The sequence below is a fragment of the Pseudophryne corroboree genome, chromosome 6, assembly GCF_028390025.1.
Source record: "Pseudophryne corroboree isolate aPseCor3 chromosome 6, aPseCor3.hap2, whole genome shotgun sequence".
NCBI lineage: Eukaryota > Metazoa > Chordata > Amphibia > Anura > Myobatrachidae > Pseudophryne > Pseudophryne corroboree.
In genome coordinates, this window is record NC_086449.1 from 648,070,334 (window position 1) to 648,095,739 (window position 25,406).

The window sequence follows — 25,406 nt, forward strand, 5'->3', positions numbered from 1 at the left end:
CTGGAGAGCGCACGCATGCGCAGCAGGGACACATGTATGAGGTGCAAATATGGCAGTGTGCATAGTGATATTTTTCTGACTTTGACAGAAATGACAGGGTGCAGTGTGGGGATAATTTAGTGTTGGTGGTAAAGCTGTTCTTTGTATATGTGCAACTGTGGGGTCTATTTACTAAGCCTTGGAGATAATGTGGACGGAGATAATGTAGCAGCCAATCAGCTCCTGTCACATTTTAAACCCAGCCTGTGACATGACAGGAGCTGATTGGTTGGCACTTTACCTCTGTCCACTTTATCAGGTATGGGACTCAAGGTCGACACCAATAAGGTTGATACCTGAAATAGGTCGACAGGGAAAAAGGTCAACATGAGTTTTTTAAATTTTTCTGGTGTTGTTTTCTCCGTAATGTGAACGGGAACACCAATTAGTGCACCGTGTCCCCCCGCATGGCTCGCTACGCTCGCCATGCTTCGGGCAAGGTGCCTCGCTCCACTACCGCTGTGCTCGGCACAGGTTACCGTTCCCAATCGTAGTCCACGTGGATCGTAAAGTATGAAAAAGTTCAATTGATGAAATTTTTTTTGCAAAACTCATGGCGACCTTGTCCATATTGACCTTTTTCATGTGTCATCCTAAGGTGTGTCGACCTAAGTGGTGTCGACCTGGAGTCTGGATACCAACTTTATCTGCATCCAAGGCTTAGTAAATAGACCCCTGAGTGCCTGCTTATATGTATTTGCAGGTCTGTTTTGGTTAAGAAGCGTTTTCTGTATGATCTCTGCAGAAGATTACATGTAGCATGTGTGCAATTTTTCTCTGACGTCCTAGTGGATGCTGGGAACTCCGTAAGGACCATGGGGAATAGCGGGCTCCGAAGGAGGCTGGGCACTCTAGAAAGATCTTAGACTACCTGGTGTGCACTGGCTCCTCCCACTATGACCCTCCTCCAAGCCTCAGTTAGATTTCGTGCCCGGCCGAGGTTGGATGCACACTAGGGGCTCTCCTGAGCTCTTAGAAAGTAATAGTCTTAGATTTTTTTATTTTCAGTGAGACCTGCTGGCAACAGGCTCACTGCAGCGAGGGACTAAGGGGAGAAGAAGCGAACTCGCCTGCTTGCAGCCGGATTGGGCTACTTAGGCTACTGGACACCATTAGCTCCAGAGGGATCGACCGCAGGCCCAGCCTTGATGTTCGGTCCCGGAGCCGCGCCGCCGTCCCCCTTACAGAGCCAGAAGCAAGAAGATGGTCCGGAAAATCGGCGGCATGAAGACTCTGTCTTCACCAAGGTAGCGCACAGCACTGCAGCTGTGCGCCATTGCTCCTCTCACACACTTCACACTCCGGTCACTGAGGGTGCAGGGCGCTGGGGGGGGGGGGGGCGCCCTGAGGCAGCAATAAAAACACCTTGGCTGGCTAAAATACCTCAATATATAGCCCCAGGGGCTATATATGAGGTAAATACCCCTGCCAGAATTCCATAAAAAGCGTGAGAATAGGCCGCAAAAAAGGGGCGGAGCCTATCTCCTCAGCACACTGGCGCCATTTTTTCCTCACAGCTCCGCTGGAAGGAAGCTCCCTGGCTCTTCCCTGCAATCTACAGTACCAGTAAGAGGGAAAAGAGAGGGGGGGCATTAAATTTGGCAATATATATATATATTTTATTGAAAAGCAGCTATTAGGGACATAACTCAGTTAGTCCCTGTATATATATAGCGCTCTGGTGTGTGCTGGCATACTCTTACTCTGTCCCCCCAAAGGGCTTTTTGTGGGTCCTGTCCTCTGTTTGAGCATTCCCTGTGTGTGTGGAGTGAGTCGGTACGGCTGTGTTGACATGTTTGAGGAGGATAATGATGTGGAGGGGGAGCAGATGCCTTTAGCAGGGATGTCACCCCCTGGGGGGCAGACACCTGAGTGGATGAGTTTATGGCAGGAAATGAGTGCACGTATAGACTCCTTACATAAAAAATTTGATGACATGCCGACTGTGGGACAGCCGAGTCTTCAGCTCGTGCCTGTCCAGGTGTCTCAAAAGTCATCAGGGGCTCTGAAACGCCCGCTATCTCAGATGGCACAAGTAGATGTCGACACGGATACTGACACCAGTGTCGACGACGATGAGTCAAATTTAATGCCCGTTAAGGCCATTCACTGCATGATTGAGGCAATGAAAGAGGTGTTAAATATTTCTGATTTACATCCAGGTACCACAAAAAAGGGTATTATGTTTGGGGAGAAAAAACTACCTGTAGTTTTTCCCCCGTCAGATGAATTAAATGAAGCGTGTGAAGAAGCGTGGGCTTCCCCTGATAAGAAATTGGTAATTCCTAAGAAGATACTAATGGCGTTCCCTTTCCCGCCAGAGGATAGGTTACGTTGGGAAACACCCCCTAGGGTGGATAAAGCGCTCACACGTTTGTCTAAAAAGGTGGCACTACCGTCCCAGGATACGGCCGCCCTTAAGGAACCTGCTGATAGAAAGCAGGAGGCGATCCTGAAGTCTGTATATACACACTCAGGCATTATACTTAGACCAGCTATTGCGTCAGCATGGATGTGCAGTGCTGCCGCTGCGTGGTCAGATAAACTGTCAGAAAATATTGACACATTAGACAGAGACACGATTCTGCTAACAATTGACCATATCAAAGACTCAGTCTTATACATGAGAGATGCACAGAGGGAAATCTGCCGGCTGGCATCTAAAGTAAGTGCATTATCCATCTCTGCTAGGAGATGCTTATGGACTCGCCAGTGGACTGGAGATGCAGATTCCAAAAGGCACATGGAAGTTTTGCCTTATAAAGGGGAGGAATTATTTGGGGATGGTCTCTCCGACCTAGTTTCCACAGCAACGTCTAGGAAGTCAGCATTTTTACCCCATGTCCCCTCACAGCCTAAGAAGGCGCCATTTTATCAGGTTCAGTCCTTTCGGACCCAGAAAAACAAGCGGGGAAAAGGAGGGTCTTTTCTGTCTAGATGCAGAGGTAGGGGAAAAAGGCTGCAGCAAACAGCAGGTTCCCAGGAACAAAAGTCCTCCCCCGCTTCCTCTTCCAAGTCCGCCGCATGACGGTGGGGCTCCACAGGCGGAGCCAGGTACGGTGGGGGTCCGCCTCATGAATTTCAGCGATCAGTGGGCTCGCTCACAGGTGGATCCCTGGATCCTTCAAATAGTATCTCAGGGATACAAGCTGGAATTCGAGGCGGCTCCACCCCACCGGTTCCTAAAATCTGCCTTGCCGATTGCTCCCTCAGACAGGGAGGCGGTGCTAGCAGCGATTCACAAGCTGTATTCCCAGCAGGTGATAATCAGGGTACCCCTACTTCAACAAGGCCGGGGTTACTATTCCACACTATTTGTGGTGCCGAAACCGGACGGTTCGGGGAGACCCATTTTAAATTTGAAATCCTTGAACACATACATAAAAAAATTCAAGTTCAAGATGGAATCGCTCAGGGCGGTTATTGCAAGCCTGGACGAGGGGGATTACATGGTATCCCTGGACATCAAGGATGCTTACCTGCATGTCCCCATTTACCATCCTCACCAGGAGTACCTCAGATTTGTGGTACAGGATTGCCATTACCAATTCCAGACGCTGCCGTTTGGACTCTCCACGGCACCGAGGGTATTTACCAAGGTTATGGCGGAAATGATGATACTCCTTCGAAAAAAGGGAGTTTTAATTATCCCATACTTGGACGATCTCCTAATAAAGGCACGATCCAAGGAACAGTTGTTAGTGGGAGTAGCACTATCTCAGGAAGTGCTGCGCCAGCACGGCTGTATTCTGAATATCCCAAAGTCACAGCTGGTCCCCACGACACGTCTAATGTTCCTGGGAATGATTCTGGACACAGTCCAGAAAAAAGTGTTTCTCCCGGAGGAGAAAGCCAGGGAGTTGTCTTCTCTAGTCAGAGACCTCCTAAAACCAAAACAGGTATCGGTGCATCACTGCACGCGGGTCCTGGGAAAGATGGTAGCTTCTTACGAAGCAATTCCATTCGGCAGGTTCCATGCCAGAATTTTTCAGTGGGACCTGTTGGACAAGTGGTCCGGATCGCATCTTCAGATGCATCGCTTGATAACCCTGTCCCCAAGAACCAGGGTGTCTCTTCTGTGGTGGCTGCAGAGTGCTCATCTTCTAGAGGGCCGCAGATTCGGCATACAGGACTGGGTCCTGGTGACCACGGATGCCAGCCTACGAGGCTGGGGGGCAGTCACAAAGGGAAGAAACTTCCAAGGACTATGGTCAAGTCAGGAGACTGCCCTTCACATAAATATTCTGGAACTAAGGGCAATTTACAATGCCCTAAGTCAAGCAAAATCCCTGCTCCTACACCAGCCGGTGCTGATCCAGTCAGACAACATCACGGCAGTCGCCCATGTGAATCGACAGGGCGGCACAAGAAGCAGGATGGCAATGGCAGAAGCCACAAGAATTCTCCGATGGGCGGAGAATCATGTACTAGCACTGTCAGCAGTGTTCATCCCGGGAGTGGACAACTGGGAAGCAGACTTTCTCAGCAGGCACGACCTCCACCCGGGAGAGTGGGGACTTCATCCAGAAGTCTTCCAAATGATTGTAAATCAATGGGGTCGTCCACAGGTGGACATGATGGCGTCCCGCCTAAACAAAAAACTAGAGAGGTATTGCGCCAGGTCAAGAGACCCTCAGGCGATAGCTGTGGACGCTCTAGTGACACCGTGGGTGTACCGGTCAGTTTATGTGTTCCCTCCTCTACCTCTCATACCAAAGGTATTGAGAATAATAAGAAAGCGAGGAGTAAACACAATTCTCGTGGTTCCGGATTGGCCAAGAAGAGCGTGGTACCCGGAACTTCAAGAGATGATCTCAGAGGACCCGTGGTCTCTGCCGCTCAGACAAGACCTGCTACAGCAGGGGCCCTGTCTGTTCCAAGACTTACCGCGGCTGCGTTTGACGGCATGGCGGTTGAACGCCGGATCCTGAAGGAAAAGGGCATTCCGGAGGAAGTCATTCCTACGCTTATTAAAGCCAGGAAAGAGGTCACAGCAACTCATTATCACCGCATATGGCGGAAATATGTTGCATGGTGTGAGGCCGAAAAGGCCCCAACGGAGGAATTTCAACTAGGTCGATTTCTGCATTTCCTGCAAGCAGGAGTAAATATGGGCCTAAAACTGGGCTCCATTAAGGTACAGATCTCGGCTCTGTCGATTTTCTTTCAAAAAGAACTAGCTTCAGTACCTGAAGTTCAGACATTTGTTAAAGGAGTGCTGCATATTCAGCCCCCGTTTGTGCCCCCTGTGGCACCTTGGGATCTCAACGTGGTGTTGAGTTTCTTAAAATCACATTGGTTTGAACCACTAAAAACCGTGGATCTGAAATATCTCACGTGGAAGGTGGTTATGTTATTGGCCTTGGCTTCTGCCAGGCGAGTATCAGAATTGGCGGCTTTGTCCTGTAAAAGCCCTTATCTGATTTTCCATATGGATAGGGCAGAATTGAGGACTCGTCCCCAGTTTCTCCCAAAGGTGGTGTCAGCGTTTCACCTGAACCAGCCTATTGTGGTGCCTGCGGCTACTAGGGACTTGGAGGACTCCAAGTTGCTAGACGTTGTCAGGGCACTGAAAATATATGTTTCCAGAACGGCTACAGTCAGAAAATCTGACTCGCTGTTTATCCTGTATGCACCCAACAAGCTGGGTGCTCCTGCTTCTAAGCAGACTATTGCTCGTTGGATTTGTAATACAATTCAGCTTGCGCATTCTGTGGCAGGCCTGCCACAGCCAAAATCTGTCAATGCCCATTCCACAAGGAAGGGGGCTCATCTTGGGCGGCTGCCCGAGGGGTCTCGGCTTTACAACTTTGCCGAGCTGCTACTTGGTCAGGGGCAAACACATTTGCAAAATTCTATAAATTTGATACCCTGGCTGAGGAGGACCTGGAGTTCTCTCATTCGGTGTTGCAGAGTCATCCGCACTCTCCCGCCCGTTTGGGAGCTTTGGTATAATCCCCATGGTCCTTACGGAGTTCCCAGCATCCACTAGGACGTCAGAGAAAATAAGAATTTACTCACCGGTAATTCTATTTCTCGTAGTCCGTAGTGGATGCTGGGCGCCCATCCCAAGTGCGGTTTATCTGCAATACTTGTACATAGTTACTGTTAACAAAATCGGGTTATTGTTGAGCCATCTGTTGAGAGGCTCTGTTGTTTCATACTGTTAACTGGGTTTCATATCACGAGTTGTACGGTGTGATTGGTGTGGCTGGTATGAGTCTTACCCGGGATTCAAAATCCTTCCTTATTGTGTACGCTCGTCCGGGCACAGTATCCTAACTGAGGCTTGGAGGAGGGTCATAGTGGGAGGAGCCAGTGCACACCAGGTAGTCTAAGATCTTTCTAGAGTGCCCAGCCTCCTTCGGAGCCCGCTATTCCCCATGGTCCTTACGGAGTTCCCAGCATCCACTACGGACTACGAGAAATAGAATTACCGGTGAGTAAATTCTTATTTTTTTGCAAGCCCTTCTTGTACCCCGTCAGATCTGTGCAGTGGTAAATACTGCTGTAAGTTCTGCCCAAAGTCCAGTCCCAAATAAGAACCTGTCTTCTACAGTACTACAGATTTGAATGTGTGGTGATTTATAGGATCTCTGTTTAGAAGATGTTAGTTTCATTGTAACAAAAATGTATCACTAAATACGCCGTCTCCTTAGCTAGTCCTATGACTGATAAGAGCATTGACTGTTTGGGCAAATGCTTCGTTCTTAGTTGTTTTAGTTATTATTTTTTTTTATGATTTGATGAACAAAAGCCTGCGCTGGAAATGATTACTGTCTATCTGGAATGTGTGGTTTGTATGTGCAAGTTTCTAGTAGCCAGCAGAATCCGTGTCTGTCACATGCTTGCTGAGTGTAGCCAGAAACTGTTTGTTGGGTCAGAGATAAACTGCAGTCCTAGCTCACAAGGCTGCATTGTGATCATATGACTGACTGCCTCTCGCAGGCTGCACCCTGCTTGTACTGTGTGGCTGAGTGTTCTAGCTCATAACATGGATTGTATCTGTTATTGCAGCTAATACATGTGACCTACAAGACTCGTCTCCTGTGTAAACATTTTTGTTGCTTTTCAGTATATTCCTATAGTAGCATTGCTAAATATTGCATCAAATCGTAGTTCGAGCTTGGCGTGCAAGAAATGTGCATTAACGTGAGCAGTCGTGTGATCCTATGAGTCATATTTGAATTTGAGATGAGCCATTGTAAGAAATGCGGTCTTGGATTTCTGTATTCATGAGGGAAAATGCCTTTCTCATTTAATGATAGCCTGGCACTGTGAGGTATTCCATTGTAAACCGTGAACATCATTAGACTCTTTTTCTGCTTATTGTTGCTGCTTAAAGTTTGAGGTTGATTCAGTTAGCGGTGAGTCAGCTCACCCCGCGAGTAAGTGCGTGCATATTTGGCGCTTGCGGTAGCCCCGGGCTCGCTGATTAATGTTTAGTGCCATAGAGGTCTGTCCTAAAATCCGTGATTTTATGGCGAATTGCAGTGCCGTTACTGGAGAGTCTATTGCCATCATGCCACTCACACCTAGTTGAATTGACCCCTATAATGTGTAAGCCGGTCTTATTGGGTACAGCTAGTTTATTAACCATTTATTCTAGTGGTGATGTTAGCATGTTTTATGGCAAAGGCTTTTAACCTGGGACTCCAAACGTGGATCAACATGCGTCCCTGTATTCCTATTTTCTATTGTGCACTAAAAAGTAACATACGAATTGGTTATCATGTTTAATTTCATTATTTATGTTACATTTTTCCAGTGATCACATTTTTAATTTAATAAACCCAGTGTCTGATTGGGGTGTGTTTAGGGGTGTGGCAAGTCTCCATAGGGGGTGTGACCAGCTGCCATAGAGGCTTGGCTAACCATTAGAGTGAATGGAAAAGATAGTTACATGTAACAGCAATGCACTGTAGAGAATACAGTATAAGGTAACATTTCCAGAATAATGTATAATTCAAGTTCCCAGTCTGGAATCTAATTCCTGGAGGGGGAGGCATGGGGCCCACCGGGTTTTTCCCTCTGTGCCCCTGTGGGCCAGTCCAACACTGGATAAACCTGTTTAAATTGCACTGATGACCTATAGATAATGGCAGCTCTTTTGCAGAATAAGCTCATATTCCAGTGCCTGAGAAATATTTGGTAATAACGTACAGTACATCAGGGATGTCACTGGCTCACACTGGTTGGAGTGCCACCACAAGACTGTCCTTCTGCTGTGCAGTATATTCTTAATGGAAACAGAAAATGGGAATTGCTGGCATAACCCACCTCTTCTATAGTATGTCCGATACTAAAGAAGCCAAGGCTATTTGCTGCCCTTGGCTTTCCCGAGCCCCCACTCAGTTCAGTGTATGACATTGAGTTGAAGTGATTCAGCCTGCGAGCATGCATTTACAGCCTTCCATGAGGCAGTACCCATAAATATCTTTGCCACTGCTTATATGGGTGGACAGAATAAGAATCGCTCATTCATTTCTAATAGCCACCAGGATCTATCTGTTGTCAGTGGTAACTGAATAGTATAATGGTGCACCCATCCATTTCCCAATTTCATACATAAGCATCACATTCATGCCTATATAGATACAGTGTTTTATATAATGGCAGCTGAGAAAAGAATTAACCAGTTACCTACTAATTTATAATATCTATAACATTATGTTTACTAATGCTGTGCATACATTATACAATTATTGTCCCAACCTGCAGATTATCGGTAGATAGGGCCGATAATCGCATAGTGTGTAGCTGTGACCAACCACAACTTATCTCTCTGTTTTACATGGCCAATCATCCGGCATGTCTGACCGTGCCGATAATTTGTGAGCTGCAAGTCGGCTGCAGTGGGCAGTGTATGCTGCTCCTGCCGGAGTGACTGCCATTTTCCCTGTTCCATCACAAGGGAGGTGGCCACAGTTATTGTGAGAGATGTCAGTGTTTGGCCACGATATCTGATGGGTTTCAGGCTGTCAGATGAAATGTCTGTTGTGTATTTAAGTCTCTATCGTAATGGAAGTCCACACAATAACTAATTGCCAGTGTTTCATTCCGTAAGGTCTCTGTGCATTGTGTCTGTATCCTGGGCGTGTTTATATCAGGCGACTTCTACCATACCATTGCTCACTGAACCTTTTCCCTGTGGAAGATTTATTGCATTTTTACTGGCTGCTGTTGTCAGCTGATAGCTAACATGCCATGCTATAAAAATGTTTATGTGGAATTCAAGACCTAGAATAAAGTGGTCTTTACAATGTTCACACATTTAATCTTCAAAGCTAAAGCCAAGTAGTGCACGGATTTTGTACCACTGAGCTGCTCCCAGCTGTCCTGCAATTACTGCACATTATCCACCATTTACAGGCAAGGTGGCTAATTTCTCTGAGCTTCACCATTTTTAGTAAATGGACTCTATGATCTTATTTGTTTAATAATGTTGGATGGAAGTGTAAATTCGCCTGGTGTCAGGTATTAAAATGTTCACAAAGTATGGACTGGTGCAAGTGCTCCCAGATGATGATGTCGATGGTTAAGAAACCATATATCAGCACCACAATTCCCCACCACTGATCAATGAGCAAAACCGCATATTGGTGGACATCAGTGATCGGCTTTCTGTATTGGAACGGGGAAATTCAGCATGTTAAATCCCACACTCACCAATCCCGATCATTTTTATGGTCAGAAACGCAGATCTCGGATTTCCAGGATGTTGGATTTCCCCAGTTTCCCAGCCCAGCCATTGGCAGAATGGGGAAATGGGGCAATCCATCACAGATTTATGGGTCCCATTAGTAGGTGGGTGCACTGCAACAATGTGCAACTCTGCATACAGGAGAATATATGCCTTTATTGCCACACATTGCAGGAGCAATTACGTCTGATTTGCATTCTGTTATTCATCCACTCTCATGACTTGATGTTCTGAATTGTATACGACTGAATACCCAGACTATAATATGAATTTATGGTGACTACTGTCAGCATGGAAAAGAGGGTTGGACACTTCTTAGGAACAAGATGGCCAACTTGCCTTTTAAACCTAAACAAATTGATGAAAAGCTGAATCCCAGAGTTTTCAGGATGTTACGTACTCCAGATCACAGATCTCAAGCAAAGGAAAGGGACTGTGGGGGAGACTTACATTCACCAATATTTTTTATGCCAAATGACGCGCGATGCATATGCGACTTAGACTCTCCACCAGTGGTAGAGATTCCCGGACTTTTGTACCTATATCATAGCTGTATCCAGAGTCGCCTGTAGTGTACTAGGTGCATAGGATTTTTATTTTTTATTTTTGATGCAATGAAGTTGGAATAAAGTCACAGACTAAGGACAACACATGCAGTTGCGGGGCTCACCAGTATCAGTTCTTGGCCTTTTGCCTTTTTCCCCAGGTTAGTGTCCAAGTCGCACACCACTACCGCATGCATTGTAGTTTTGTTACATTTCAGATGTAAATTTGGTACAAAACTGCGTGTCGGAAACACATGGCACGGCTTAGTCGCATTATCTGAGGTGCGTGAAACCGGGCCATTTGGCGCTATTTGAGGATAGGTGGATATGTACGCATCTGTAGAACGTTGATGCCTGCCCATGTGTAACTTTACTGTTTGGGTAAAGGACAGTCACTGAGGATATCTTTTATGACAGGATTAAATTTAGTGTTAGCCGAAATATTTTCAACCCATATAAAATGGATTCATAGCGAATAGTGAATGTTTTTACATGTGGCAGTGTTGCCCATAGCAACCAAGTAGATTCTAATTGGTTGCTATGGGCAACAGCCCCACATCTAAAAACTTGCACTTTAGTAAATATACCCCCTAAACTTGATATAGTGTCATGTTTGCACAGTGTGATATTTGATTGATATGGAGCTGCTGCCTGAGTCTGAGGTTGTGCTTATCCTGCAAATGAGACCGGTCCAGTGACATTTCACATGGATATAGAAGCTGGCAGTGTAACAAGGCGGATTATTGACTTCACAGCATCTTGTTAATAGATGTGCCAAACCACTTCCATTGCTACTGGTGATCTTCATTTCTATGTATTCATTTTCAGTGCAGATGGGGAAAAAGGCATTCACATTTACTTGCTTTCTCATATGTCACATACACATTTCAGGGCCGCTCGGAGGATCTCATTCAGTAGCATTTCTGCTAAAAATGGCATGCTGAGGGCCGCCCTGCATGGGAAGCGCCGCCCTTTGATGCAAATGCATCACAGATATCGAGTATCATCAAGAATACCGGTTGCCCCCTCGCATTGTGAAAGTCCATGCACGTGCAATGCGGTCGCAGTGCATGCATGGCTATCCAATAATTGGCTGATTAGCGTATTAGCAATTTTGCAACTGAAGCTGAATAAGGCAATGAGCCTTCAAAATGACAGTGTTCCTACTGCAGCTGTATTCAATCTCCTGTTATTCAGCGGCATAATCACACTCCTGATGTACACATCAGACTGTACTAAATTATGAGAGCTGCAGAAGGATCGCGGCCTTGTGTTCAGCTGCTCAGTGGCACTATTGACAGCAAACCAGGTCATCAAGCTGTGAGTCCGGGAGAGCTCCCCAAAATTTCAGTCTCCTTGTTATCCTGTGAAAGTAGGCAAGTATGTACTAAGTCTCCAGTATGTACTAATTCTCCACCACACAAAAATTCACATTTACTATACATTGGAGGGCAGGGTTGATGTAAGCAGTGGTTGTCCATTTAAGTCGTGCGCAGAGTGAGTCATACTGCAGTGATTATCTAGTCCCTAGTAAATAAGTAAGCTGAATATTTGTTTGGCCCCCAAAAAATGGCTGCTTTCCCTGAGTGCAGGCGTCGGGTACACACTCATATCGCATAGATGAACGAGCAGTATTTGTCCTTCAGTTCACTCCCAGAATGAAAACATTTGTATATAGTTTTGTTTTTTTTCTCCCTTCAACGATGTTCAATATCATAAGCTAACATTTGTCTTTCCATTCTTTCTTCACAGAAACTTGTGAGTGACGCTCCAGTGAGGGTGTTTGGGACATGGTGCCAGCTAAGACCTGGAGGAGACAGCTCAACGTCTTTGGACAGTTCAGCTAATTCTCTGGCTTCTGACACAAAGGAACAATGCCCAAAATACCAGGTAGTGTACTTCATTGGGTAAAAGCTTTTATTTTACCTTCTGCCACAAGTTTCTTATATTGATGTCTTTTTTACCCATACAAAAAATGTAACCTTTTGCAACTGATTATTATGCAATGTTTTGCTGATGTATTTTTTTTTCTCTAACATTTGCCTCTGTTGCACTTTAGAAAAATAAAGCTAATATAGGGATCCGTGATCCCTATGCTATATACAGTGTTTTAATTCAGCTGCAGTTAATGTGAAGAATCAAATATGTGACAAAAATGGAAGGATGGAGGCTATGGGGTATATTCAATTAAGGTCGAAACTGCCGTCTTGTCGAAAAGACGTCAGTTTTCGACTTTTTCAGGTCGGAAGGTGTTCCGGCCTATTCAGTCCCGAGCATTTTTATTCGACAAGACAGGGAATTCGACTTGTTGAATAGTACGTGAATTGGCGGTATAGCTGCCGATTCGCGTACTTCTGCGGGAAACGGGGCCGACAGGTTTTGGCCTCGTTTCCGACCATCTCAGTTTGACTTAAATAAAAGTCGAACTGAGATTTGTGACCTGAGAGGGGGAGAAGGGGGGTGCAGCCAGATGGGGGACAGCAGCGGGGAGATAGGGGACAGCAGCGCTACAGCACAGCGCTGCAGGAGGATGCGTAATAGCTTCCGCTCACGGCAGCGTCCACCTGGCTCCAGCAAGTGAGGTTCTACTTGCTGGAGCCGGGTGGACGCTGCCGTGATGTCTGGCGACTGTGCCACATCCTCCTGCAGCGCTGCTGTCCTCCGTCTGCCCGCGGCTGTCCTCCCTCATCTCAATTCGACTTTTTTAAAGTAGAATTGAGATGGGCTTTGAATAGCCCTTGTCGGATCCATTTCAACAAATGCATGTCGGAATGGATCCGACCCTAATTGAATATACCCCTATGTATCGAACATTGGAAAAAATATCAGCCAATCCGTTTTTACTGCCATGTTACAGGATGTGTTTCAGAAATGACAGGGGCTGATAGTCGGTACTTTATCTCTCTCCAATTTCTGGTAAATCTCCCCCATTGTCTCAGTGGTGCACAGGATTAATGTTACTGTGATATGCAGTCAGTGTGCATGCTACGCATGTGAATACTATTGCATACAGTTCATATGTGCTCATGCACACTGTACCAGTCTTATGGACTGATGCATTGTGAGTACTTTGGAAGAAACCACCATAGAAAGACACCTCTATCTTGCACTAACAGCAGGGTAGACCTGTAGTGAAATGCTGACTGTAACAGTGTTTGTCTGTATGATTGATGCTCTCCTACCCCCAACACCAGAATAAGAGTTAAAAATGACAAGAGCATGTGACTTGTGAATGCTGAGTTGTTCATCTGGCTCTTGGTCCGGGATCTCCTCTCTTGGCTTGAGTTACATTTTACATAAGAGAAGGGATTTTGGCCTGTGGAGAAGGCAGTCATCTGACACAGATAAATATTCTTCCTGTCAAGTGAACTTGCAGAGATCACAAGAGTCTTATTACAGCGTCCCCAAAATAGTCCAATAGACCTACTGCTCCAGCTTTGTAATCCTTTAGGTTTGTCTTTGTTAAATAAAGCTGGGGGTGATATATTTTGCTATTAGAATAGGCACTCTGTCCTGAGCGGTCTAAGCTAAGATATTACATTCCTTATTATGCAGACACAAATTATCATTTATTGGAGATTATCGCACATCTGAAATCTGCATTTACCTGTGAACAGAAATGCAATAATAACGCCAATGCTTACTTTTAAGGTTAAAGTGATATCCAAAGGTTTTAGGGACAGATTTATCAAACTCGGAGAGAGATAAAGTACCAACCTATCATAACTGTCATTTTACAGGATAATGTATGTGTGTTTGAAAATATGTGATGAGAATTATTGCTATTGTTCTATTTTAGTAAAATATAGTTTATATGTGCTACTTTACACTCCATTATAATTATACACATCTCCGGCACGTACAGTGGAAGACTTATTTCATATCTGATTCCTCCACAGCGCTTAAGATTATTTTAGCGTGACCCAGAGGATATGACTTGCACAAGTCACTGTAACTTGATAACACAAAGCAGCATACAGTATACAGTAGTACAGCCCTCTTGTGCGTCATACGAAGCACAGAGCACCCTAGTAAAAATGTATTGTGTAACTCAATGGAAGCAGCCGAAGTTATGGACATGAAATAAAATGCAATATACTGTACTATAAGTGAGGGATTACACTGGTGAATTTGCTTCTCATTCAGCAGACAGCTGTGTAGCAACGTTCTTCAGCACAAACTTAAATTATGCTTCTAAAATAGTAACAAATGAAACAACTTTTTGTCAACTCTCTTCAAATCATTATATGTAAACCTAATGGGCTTAATAAAGCAATAACCGTAGCTAGCACCGTCCAGTGGGTTACAGTTTAACGGCAGGTATGGTATGTGAATGGCTTGCTGCATAGTGCATTCCTGTGCAATCTAATTTCTTGCCCAAAGGGGATACTTTCATTATGCCTGCGTAGGGAGAGTGTCAGCTATTGCGTACTAGGTGGCGGAAGGTAGCTCCCTGTGTCATTTTAGTAGTATTAGATTTCTTTTTGTACAGTGTGTGTGTGTGTATGTTTGTATGTATGTGTGTGTATAGAAATGAGTGAAATCTAAATTAGTCTGCAAATATATAATAGTTGTAAACCAGCTATAAGGCAAGCAAGCAAATACGTGTTAAGTTACCATAGTAAAAATGTTGCTAGCATATCTCATAACTTTGGTATTAACATTCATTAGAAGAAGTGTCACATAATTAAAATGCTTGCTGAAAAGGTTAATTACTGTTTGACATGTTAGAACTGACAGATTGTAAATCCAGGCTAATTGTATAAAGAAACAGCCCTGATGGTCTGTGATTGTTTCCTTTATATTGTAGAGCTCTCGATGCTCCTCAGACGCCAATATGCTTGGAGAGATGATGTTTGGGTCTGTGGCCATGAGTTACAAAGGCTCCACTCTGAAAATTCACCAGATACGGTAGGTTTATTTGCCTGCCCATATATCGTATTCAGGGGCAGGCGAGCACACCATGTACAGATGTGAGCAGTGCAGTACACTGGAGCACTGTACACTGTACTGTACACAGGAGCACTGAGAAACGTGAACAGGCAACATTCAGATTTTTAAGAAAAGGAAAAAAATTGTGGGTTGCAAAAACTAATTATAACCCCACATTGTTAGTCATTTAGTTAGTATAAATTATATGTTTTATGAAGCACAAATTGCTTTGATTAGTGATAATAATGCCATATTCATTAGTATCACTGCGATACTAGATGAAATATACAGCTGGTAATAAGACTTATTATTAAATGGGGCCTATGTGTGTTATTGCAATGTGTGATAGAAGCTCTGTGACTTCATACAGGTCAAGTACTGTAACTTATTCAGCTATTCTGAACAGATCATTAGAACCAGATCTCCCACAGACAGAATAGCTATGTGATTGGCTGCATATTAAATCCAATATACTGCATGTGTCTATTTAAAAAAAAAAAATTATAAAGAGAAAGATTTGTATTACCATATTGTGCTAACAGTGTATAATGTATTGGTTATTCCTTGCAGCAGCCAACCTATCACAATAATATGGATAATAAATATATGGTGTATGCAATGTATGGAAAATTTCTTGTAATGCTTTGCAAAGCTATTTTTAACATTTATTTGTTTGTTATGTCAATTTTTTTTTTTAAAGGTTGGTGATGAGGCACTGAAGGGTCTATTCATAAAGCAGTGAAAAGAGTGGAGAAGCAGACCAGTGGAGAAGTTGCCCTTGGCAACCAATCTGCACCTCTGTTACAGTTTATAAAATGTACATGATAAAGTCTTCCTTCAAAGCTGATTGGATGCCATGGGCAACTTATCCACGGGTCCTTTTGTACACTCTTTTAACTGCTTCATGAGTAGACCCCTGAGAGAGCCACAAGGACTTGGCAGGCAGGAGAAAATTGTCCACGCTGTTGCCAATGGATGCAGTAATAAAGTCGACTTTGACAATGTTGACATTCATAAAATCGACACCAGTTGGTCAACAGTCATCACGTTGGTATTCATGTCGACATGGTAAAAATGTTGACATTTGCATTACACTTTAAGTTATGGATAAACTGACATAAAAAATAAAACTGGGTCGACATTCCGGCCATCTGGATATTTCATGAGTGCCAACGTGGTCTGTATCTACATAATGGCCATGTCGACATTCTCATGTTGGCATTAGGAAACCCGATACCAACAGATTTTATATTTCTCTGACGTCCTAGTGGATGCTGGGACTCCGTCAGGACCATGGGGAATAGCGGCTCCGCAGGAGACAGGGCACAAAATTTAAAAGTTTGACCACTAGGTGGTGTGTACTGGCTCCTCCCCCTATGACCCTCCTCCAAGCCTCAGTTAGGTTTTTGTGCCCGTCTGAGCAGGGTGCAATCTAGGTGGCTCTCCTAAAGAGCTGCTTAGAAAAAGTTTGTTAGGTTTTTTATTTTCAGTGAGTCCTGCTGGCAACAGGCTCACTGCAACGAGGGACTTAGGGGAGAAGAAGTGAACTCCCCTGCGTGCAGGATGGATTTGCTTCTTAGGCTACTGGACACTAGCTCCAGAGGGACGATCACAGGTACAGCCTGGATGGGTCACCGGAGCCGCGCCGCCGACCCCCTTGCAGATGCCGAATAGAGAAGAGGTCCAGAAACCGGCGGCAGAAGACGTCTCAGTCTTCATGAGGTAGCGCACAGCACTGCAGCTGTGCGCCATTGCTCTCCGCACACTTCACACCAGCGGTCACTGAGGGTGCAGGGCGCTGGGGGGGGCGCCCTGGGCAGCAATGTAATATACCTATTCTGGCTAAAATATATCACATATAGCCCCTGGGGCTATATGGATGTATTTAACCCCTGCCAGGTTCCAAAAAAAACCGGGAGAAGAAGCCCGCCGAAAAGGGGGCGGGGCCTATTCTCCTCAGCACACAGCGCCATTTTCCTGCCCAGCTCCGCTGCGAGGAAGGCTCCCAGGACTCTCCCCTGCACTGCACTACAGAAACAGGGTAAAAACAGAGAGGGGGGGCACTTATTGGCGATATTTATAATATTTGAGCTGCTATAAAGGAAAGGGAACACACTTATTAAGGTTGTCCCTATATATATTTATAGCGCTTGGGTGTGTGCTGGCAAACTCTCCCTCTGTCTCCCCAAAGGGCTAGTGGGGTCCTGTCTTCTATCAGAGCATTCCCTGTGTGTCTGCTGTGTGTCGGTACGTGTGTGTCGACATGTATGAGGACGATGTTGGCGTGGAGGCGGAGCAATTGCCTGTAATGGTGATGTCACCCCCTAGGGAGTCGACACCAGAATGGATGGCTTTGTTTATGGAATTACGGGATAGTGTCAGCACGCTACAAAAGTCGGTTGACGACATGAGACAGCCGGCAAACCAGTTAGTACCTGTCCAGGCGTCTCAGACACCGTCAGGGGCTGTAAAACGCCCTTTACCTCAGTCGGTCGACACAGACCCAGACACTGACACTGAATCCAGTGTCGACGGTGAAGAAACAAACGTTTTTTCCAGTAGGGCCACACGTTCTATGATCACGGCAATGAAGGAGGCTTTGCATATCTCTGATACTGCAAGTACCAAAAAAAAGGGGTATTATGTGGGGTGTGAAAAAACTACCGATAGTTTTTCCTGAATCAGAGGAACTGAATGAAGTGTGTGATGAAGCGTGGGTTACTCCAGATAGAAAACTGCTAATTTCAAAGAAGTTATTGGCATTATACCCTTTCCCGCCAGAGGTTAGGGCGCGCTGGGAAACACCTCCTAGGGTGGATAAGGCGCTCACACGCTTATCAAAGCAAGTGGCGTTACCGTCTCCTGATACGGCCGCCCTCAAGGATCCAGCTGATAGGAGGCTGGAGAATACATTAAAAAGTATATACACACATACTGGTGTTATACTGAGACCAGCAATCGCCTCAGCCTGGATGTGCAGTGCTGGCGTGGCTTGGTCGGAGTCACTGTCTGAAAATATTGACACCCTGGATAGGGACAGTATTTTACTGACTATAGAGCAGTTAAAGGATGCATTTCTTTATATGCGAGATGCACAGCGAGATATTTGCACTCTGGCATCAAGAGTAAGTGCGATGTCCATATCTGCCAGAAGAAGTTTATGGACGCGCCAGTGGTCAGGTGATGCGGATTCCAAACGACATATGGAAGTATTGCCGTATAAGGGGGAGGAATTATTTGGGGTCGGTCTATCGGATCTGGTGGCCACGGCAACGGCCGGAAAATCCACCTTTTTACCCCAGGTCACCTCCCAGCAGAAAAAGCCGCAGGCTTTTCAGCCGCAGTCCTTTCGTTCCTATAAGAACAAACGAGCAAAAGGACATTCCTATTTGCCCCGAGGCAAAGGAAAGGGTAAGAGACTGCAACAAGCAGCTCCTTCCCAGGAGCAGAAGCCCTCCCCGGCTTCTACAAAGGCTTCAGCATGACGCTGGGACCTTACAAGCAGACTCAGGGGCGGTGGGGGGTCGCCTCAAACATTTCAGCGCACAGTGGGCTCACTCGCAGGTGGACCCCTGGATCCTGCAGGTAGTATCTCAGGGTTACAGGTTGGAATTCGAGAAGTCTCCTCCTCGCCGTTTCCTAAAGTCTGCTTTGCCAACGTCTCCCTCCGACAGGGCGACGGTATTGGAGGCCATTCACAAGCTGTATTCTCAGCAGGTGTTAGTCAAGGTACCCCTCCTACAACAGGCCAAGGGTACCTCAGGTTCGTGGTACAAAACTGTCATTATCAGTTCAGACGCTGCCGTTTGGATTGTCCACGGCACCCCGGGTCTTTACCAAGGTAATGGCCGAAATGATGATCCTTCTTCGAAGAGAAGGCGTCTTAATTATCCCTTACTTGGACGATCTCCTGATAAGGGCAAGATCCAGAGAACAGCTGGAGGTCGGAGTAGCACTAACCCAAGTAGTGCTCCAACAACACGGGTGGATTCTGAATTTTCCAAAATCCCAACTGATCCCGACGACACGTCTGTTTTTCCTAGGGATGATTCTGGACACTGTTCAGAAAAAGGTATTTCTTCCGGAGGAGAAAGCCAGGGAGTTATCCGATCTAGTCAGGAACCTCCTAAAACCAGGAAAAGTATCTGTGCATCAATGCACAAGAGTCCTGGGAAAAATGGTAGCTTCTTACGAAGCGATTCCATTCGGCAGATTCCATGCACGAACTTTTCAGTGGGATCTGCTGGACAAATGGTCCGGATCGCATCTGCAGATGCATCAGTGGATAAAATTGTCCACAAGGACAAGAGTGTCTCTGCTATGGTGGTTGCAGAGTGCTCATCTGTTAGAGGGCCGCAGATTCGGCATACAGAACTGGGTCCTAGTGACCACGGATGCCAGCCTGAGAGGCTGGGGAGCGGTCACACAGGGAAGAAACTTCCAGGGCGTGTGGTCAAGCCTGGAGACTTCTCTTCACATAAATATACTGGAGCTAAGAGCAATCTACAATGCTCTAAGCCTGGCAAAACATCTGCTTCAGGGTCAGCCGGTGTTGATTCAGTCGGACAACATCACGGCAGTCGCCCACGTAAACAGACAGGGCGGCACAAGAAGCAGGAGGGCAATGGCAGAAGCTGCAAGGATTCTTCGCTGGGCAGAAAATCATGTGTTAGCTCTGTCAGCTGTGTTCATCCCGGGAGTGGACAACTGGGAAGCAGACTTCCTCAGCAGACACGATCTGCACCCGGGAGAGTGGGGACTTCATCCAGAAGTCTTCCACATGATTGTGGTCCATTGGGAAAGACCAATGGTGGACATGATGGCGTCCCGCCTCAACAAAAAACTGGACAGGTATTGCGCCAGGTCAAGAGACCCTCAGGCAATAGCTGTAGACGCTCTGGTAACACCATGGGTGTACCAGTCAGTGTATGTGTTTCCTCCTCTGCCTCTCATACCAAAAGTACTGAGAATTATACGGCAAAGGGGAGTAAGAACGATACTCGTGGCTCCGGATTGGCCAAGAAGAACTTGGTACCCGGAACTTCAGGAGATGCTCACGGAAGATCCGTGGCCTCTACCTCTAAGACGGGACCTGCTTCAGCAGGGACCGTGTCTATTCCAAGACTTACCGCGGCTGCGTTTGACGGCATGGCGGTTGAACGCCGAATCCTAAGGGAAAAAGGCATTCCGGAAGAGGTCATCCCTACCCTGGTAAAAGCCAGGAAGGAGGTGACTGCACAACATTATCACCGCATTGGGAGAAAATATGTTGCGTGGTGTGAGGCCAGGAAGGCCCCGACGGAGGAATTTCAACTGGGTCGATTCCTACATTTCCTGCAAACAGGATTGTCTATGGGCCTCAAATTAGGGTCCATTAAGGTTCAAATTTCGGCCCTGTCGATTTTCTTCCAGAAAGAATTGGCTTCAGTTCCTGAAGTCCAGACTTTTGTAAAAGAAGTACTACATATACAGCCCCCGGTTGTGCCCCCAGTGGCACCGTGGGATCTTAATGTAGTTTTGGATTTTCTCAAATCCCATTGGTTTGAGCCACTCAAATCGGTGGATTTGAAATATCTTACTTGGAAAGTAACTATGCTACTGGCCCTGGCTTCAGCCAGGAGAGTGTCAGAATTGGCGGCTTTATCGTATAAAAGCCCATATCTGATTTTCCATTCGGACAGGGCAGAACTGCGGACGCGTCCTCAGTTTCTGCCTAAGGTGGTTTCAGCGTTTCACCTGAACCAGCCTATTGTGGTGCCTGCGGCTACTAGCGATTTGGAGGATTCCAAGTTGCTGGACGTTGTCAGAGCATTGAAAATATATGTTTCAAGGACGGCTGGAGTCAGAAAATCTGACTCGCTGTTTATACTGTATGCACCCAACAAGCTGGGTGCTCCTGCTTCTAAGCAGACGATTGCTCGTTGGATTTGTAGCACAATTCAACTTGCACATTCTGTGGCAGGCCTGCCACAGCCTAAATCTGTCAAGGCCCATTCCACAAGGAAGGTGGGCTCATCTTGGGCGGCTGCCCGAGGGGTCTCGGCATTACAACTCTGCCGAGCAGCTACGTGGTCAGGGGAGAACACGTTTGTAAAATTCTACAAATTTGATACCCTGGCTAAGGAGGACCTGGAGTTCTCTCATTCGGTGCTGCAGAGTCATCCGCACTCTCCCGCCCGTTTGGGAGCTTTGGTATAATCCCCATGGTCCTGACGGAGTCCCAGCATCCACTAGGACGTCAGAGAAAATAAGATTTTACTTACCGATAAATCTATTTCTCGTAGTCCGTAGTGGATGCTGGGCGCCCATCCCAAGTGCGGATTGTCTGCAATACTTGTACATAGTTATTGTTACAAAAAAATCGGGTTGTTATTGTTGTGAGCCGTCTGTTCAGAGGCTCCTACGTTTGTCATACTGTTAACTGGGTTCAGATCACAAGTTGTACGGTGTGATTGGTGTGGCTGGTATGAGTCTTACCCGGGATTCAAAATCCTTCCTTATTGTGTACGCTCGTCCGGGCACAGTATCCTAACTGAGGCTTGGAGGAGGGTCATAGGGGGAGGAGCCAGTACACACCACCTAGTGGTCAAACTTTTAAATTTTGTGCCCTGTCTCCTGCGGAGCCGCTATTCCCCATGGTCCTGACGGAGTCCCAGCATCCACTACGGACTACGAGAAATAGATTTATCGGTAAGTAAAATCTTATTTTTGCATCAATCTGCTAAATGCCCATGTCTCAGTAATTCATCTGGGAAAGGACCAATCACAAGTCTGTGATTAGTAAAATGACATTTCACCCTGTGGTACCATAGTGTATGTTTTATGCACAGAACTGGCAGTTGGCATAGCCTCACATGGATCAGTAATGTCTGCTATCCACAATGTGCACATACTCCAGTCTAACAACAAAGGCCCCTTTTTAGCTCATCACTGCCTGCTTGGCACAAAATGCCCTAAAAAAGTCGGGGTAATAGTCCTTAAAATGAAACAAAATAAGTAAATTGTATGTGTCCTGTAGTTCTTACACTGTTTTAGTTGCTGTTATAAACAACTGATTTGGTTTTCTAGTGCTCTTGGTATAATACAGCTGTTCATGTTTGGCAGCCTTTAGATGACAGCCTCTTTAATGCCTCCACAAATGTGTCTGTCTCTATCCAGCTTACCTCCTCAGCTGATGCTAAGCAAAGTGTTCACTGCACGGACTGGGAGCAGCATCTACGGAAGTCTTAACACGTGAGTTGGTTTTGATTTCATGCCAAGCTACTTGGAAAGTGTAGGTTCAGAGAGTATATAGTAAATATATATATATATATATATATGTGTAGCACGCACAAGGTTACTGGGTTTATGTCTGTTTCTGGACCATTCAATGTGAGTACAACAGCTGCCGGGTGATATCATTGTCTGTTGTGAAAGTCATTCTGGTGTCACTGGCACAAAATGCAGCCTCCATTTCCTATGCCCAGTACTTACGGAGTGCTGGGCTTCCTCCGAGTTCTTCTCTTAATGTAAATGGATGCCGTGCACATGGGCACTGCATCTATTCGTGCAGCGGCAGATCGGCACCGGGCAGCCTGATTGAGCAGGGTGTCGGTAAAAGGTCAGGGCACAGCACCCTGCAAAAACAGCCTAGCATGAACACTAATTATAATTTATATTCTGTTAAAACAAATAAAAGGAATGCCTATGTATTTCAAGCATCGACCATGAGCTAAAAATGGCTCACCTGTTCTGACGCTAGAGTGAGCTATTAGTAGCACATTTGTACATTTTAGTTGCTTCCTTATTACAGACTGCAAGACAGCCTTGAGTACATAAGCCACGACAACAACACGCTGAAGGTCGAGAACAACAGCATCGTGAACGGACTTCTCGGAAATATAGGTAATGTTATCGGTTATTTGCTGTGTCAGACTACGGTGCCCATGCCTGTTGTATTCATTTTGTCAACTGTGTCACTTTGGGTTTACCCCCAAATTGGGGGAGGGCATCTTTGTTTTTAGTCTGTTAAACTGCTTTGACCTGGGAGCTAACTATAAACTGGAATCATCTCTGATTAAGTAAAACCAGGCCGCTTAAGCCTTTATTTAGGCCTTCATAGTAGAACAGTCATTCTTTTGAGATCCAGTGCAGCCAAAAGGATCATCTAATCCATATCAGAATTAAGTGTTATGGAAGTACTTACATTTCCCCTGAAGAAGTCCTATTCGGCAAAAAGCTTTGGTTGTCGTACTAGCGTGACCTTGGAGTGGGCTTAACGGGCTGTCAGAGAGCTCGCCCCACAAGGGGGAGACAGCAATTTATTAAATCATTGGGGGTACTGTGGTGTGTGAAAAGAAGAATTTGATTCATCCTCCATCTTTTATATCCACAATAGAGAACCACGTTACCAATCCTAAGGGAATATTTGAAATGGTTAAATTGTTTTTTGCTGCTCCCCAAGGCCACCATTTTTTTAATATATATATATATATATATCCAAAGATATAGGCACTCACCAGTTAGTTGCAGTTTACCAGAATATATAAAACCCGCCGATCCACGTGGTACTGGTAGTCCCAATTGCGGCTTGCGTTCCACCTGCAGTGGAACGCATACCGCAAGCGGAAGTGACGCTACCCGGGCCTAACACTGTGGGAAGCTGTTGTTTGCACTGGTTGATTTTATTACAATATATGTATTGATACCTGAGAAGGTTTGCTATTATTGACAAATGCATTGGAATATAAGACATAAGTTATGAGCACCAACAGGTGTGATGGACTGCATTGGCCCATAGAGTAGGACTTGCGGTTGAAATGGGGTCCCGTGGAGTGGGCCGCAAGCTTACATGCATTGTACAATTCATAAACCAAAACCCCATTGTTTATTCAGATGTATACTAGAGCATTAAGGTGAATGAAACTGCTTAGGAGAGTGCAGGGTTTTCTGTATGTGCTTATTTGAGTTTGGTGGTCACAGCCCACCGCACCCCAACCCCTGGGAATGGCGAAATCTAACTCTCTCTGGACATGTTATCTCTGCCACACCTGCAGTGCACATGGTTTTGCTCATTACAGAAATATTTTGCTGCTGCGATCAGGTCTGAATTAGGCTCATAGTTTGCTTAAATATTAAAGCAGAAGGAGGGCACTCACCTTTTCACTGCATGCAAAAAATGTGTCATTTATTAACTACAGTACATGCCACCAGTATACATTACATTAGCCAACATTTTGGTCCCATGCCAGATCTTCTTCAAGGCACAGAGCTAAAAAAAAAACCATTCATACATGTGCCAGTAGACTCAACTTTTAGAATTATCTTGTGAGGTCTGGCTTCTGCTGGCAAAACCACAATGTTCTGTTTGCTGCAGTACAGGGGCTATGGCTCTCGCCACAAACAAAAGCTTGGTAGGGTAGGTATTTGATTGTTTCATGCCTATTGCTGCTCTGAAGGAGCAAAGCCTGTTGCAGTGTTCTCCCAATTAAGAGCATTTTACTGGTTTTAAGGGGGGGGGGGGGGGGGGGGTATTCACGGAGCGATAATCTAAGCAATCTGACTAGATTGCTTAGATTTTAAGCATGATCTCTCCGTGTATACCCCCCACAGCAACATCGATGCGCGGCCCCGCGCGTCGCTATCGCTGGTGCTAGATTGGCCTGCATGAAGGCTCAATCTAGCAGGGTGAAATGAGCGTCCCCCCCTGTTCTCCCCCCCCCCTCTCCTTTCACCGCACGCTCAGCACACATCGCGCTGTGCTGAGTGGGGGGAGAGATGTGTGCTGAGCGGTTCGCTCAGCACACATCCCTCCCCACATTTCCCCATATATATGGCCCTTTAGTTCCACAACCCATTCCCAAAACAATTGTTTATTTGGTTAGTGGAACAAGGGGGTTACGTATTGTGGGGATTGGTTATATTTATGCCCTTCTAGGCTTTTATCCCATCCTCGCAGGCTATAAATGACATAGAAATTCTTTTTGGACGGGTTTGGAAACTTTCTGTCCGGTATTTTCCCTACCCATAGCAACACTTAATGAAAATAATACTGAGCTTCCCATGTAGTTCCTAATTACATTGCAGTAACTGGGATGGTGGTAAGTGTGATATGAAACATCGCAGTAACTGGGATGGTGGGAAGTGTGATATGAAACATCGCAGTAACTGGGATGGTGGGAAGTGTGATATGAAACATTACAGTAACT

The 25,406-nt window shown here is 45.7% G+C and overlaps 1 protein-coding gene across 4 annotated transcripts in view; it reads left to right on the forward strand.

The window, feature by feature from the left end:
• The window catches only part of FNIP1 (folliculin interacting protein 1), a 199,862-nt gene that overhangs the window by 109,858 nt on the left and 64,598 nt on the right, over positions 1–25,406 (forward strand). For all 4 annotated transcript variants that reach the window (XM_063928214.1, XM_063928217.1, XM_063928215.1 and 1 more), the window contains exons 3-6: positions 12,040–12,177; positions 15,098–15,198; positions 22,378–22,452; positions 23,012–23,103. In XM_063928214.1, coding sequence (XP_063784284.1) covers positions 12,040–12,177; positions 15,098–15,198; positions 22,378–22,452; positions 23,012–23,103 — 406 coding nt within the window. The remainder of the gene's footprint in view (positions 1–12,039; positions 12,178–15,097; positions 15,199–22,377; positions 22,453–23,011; positions 23,104–25,406) is intronic.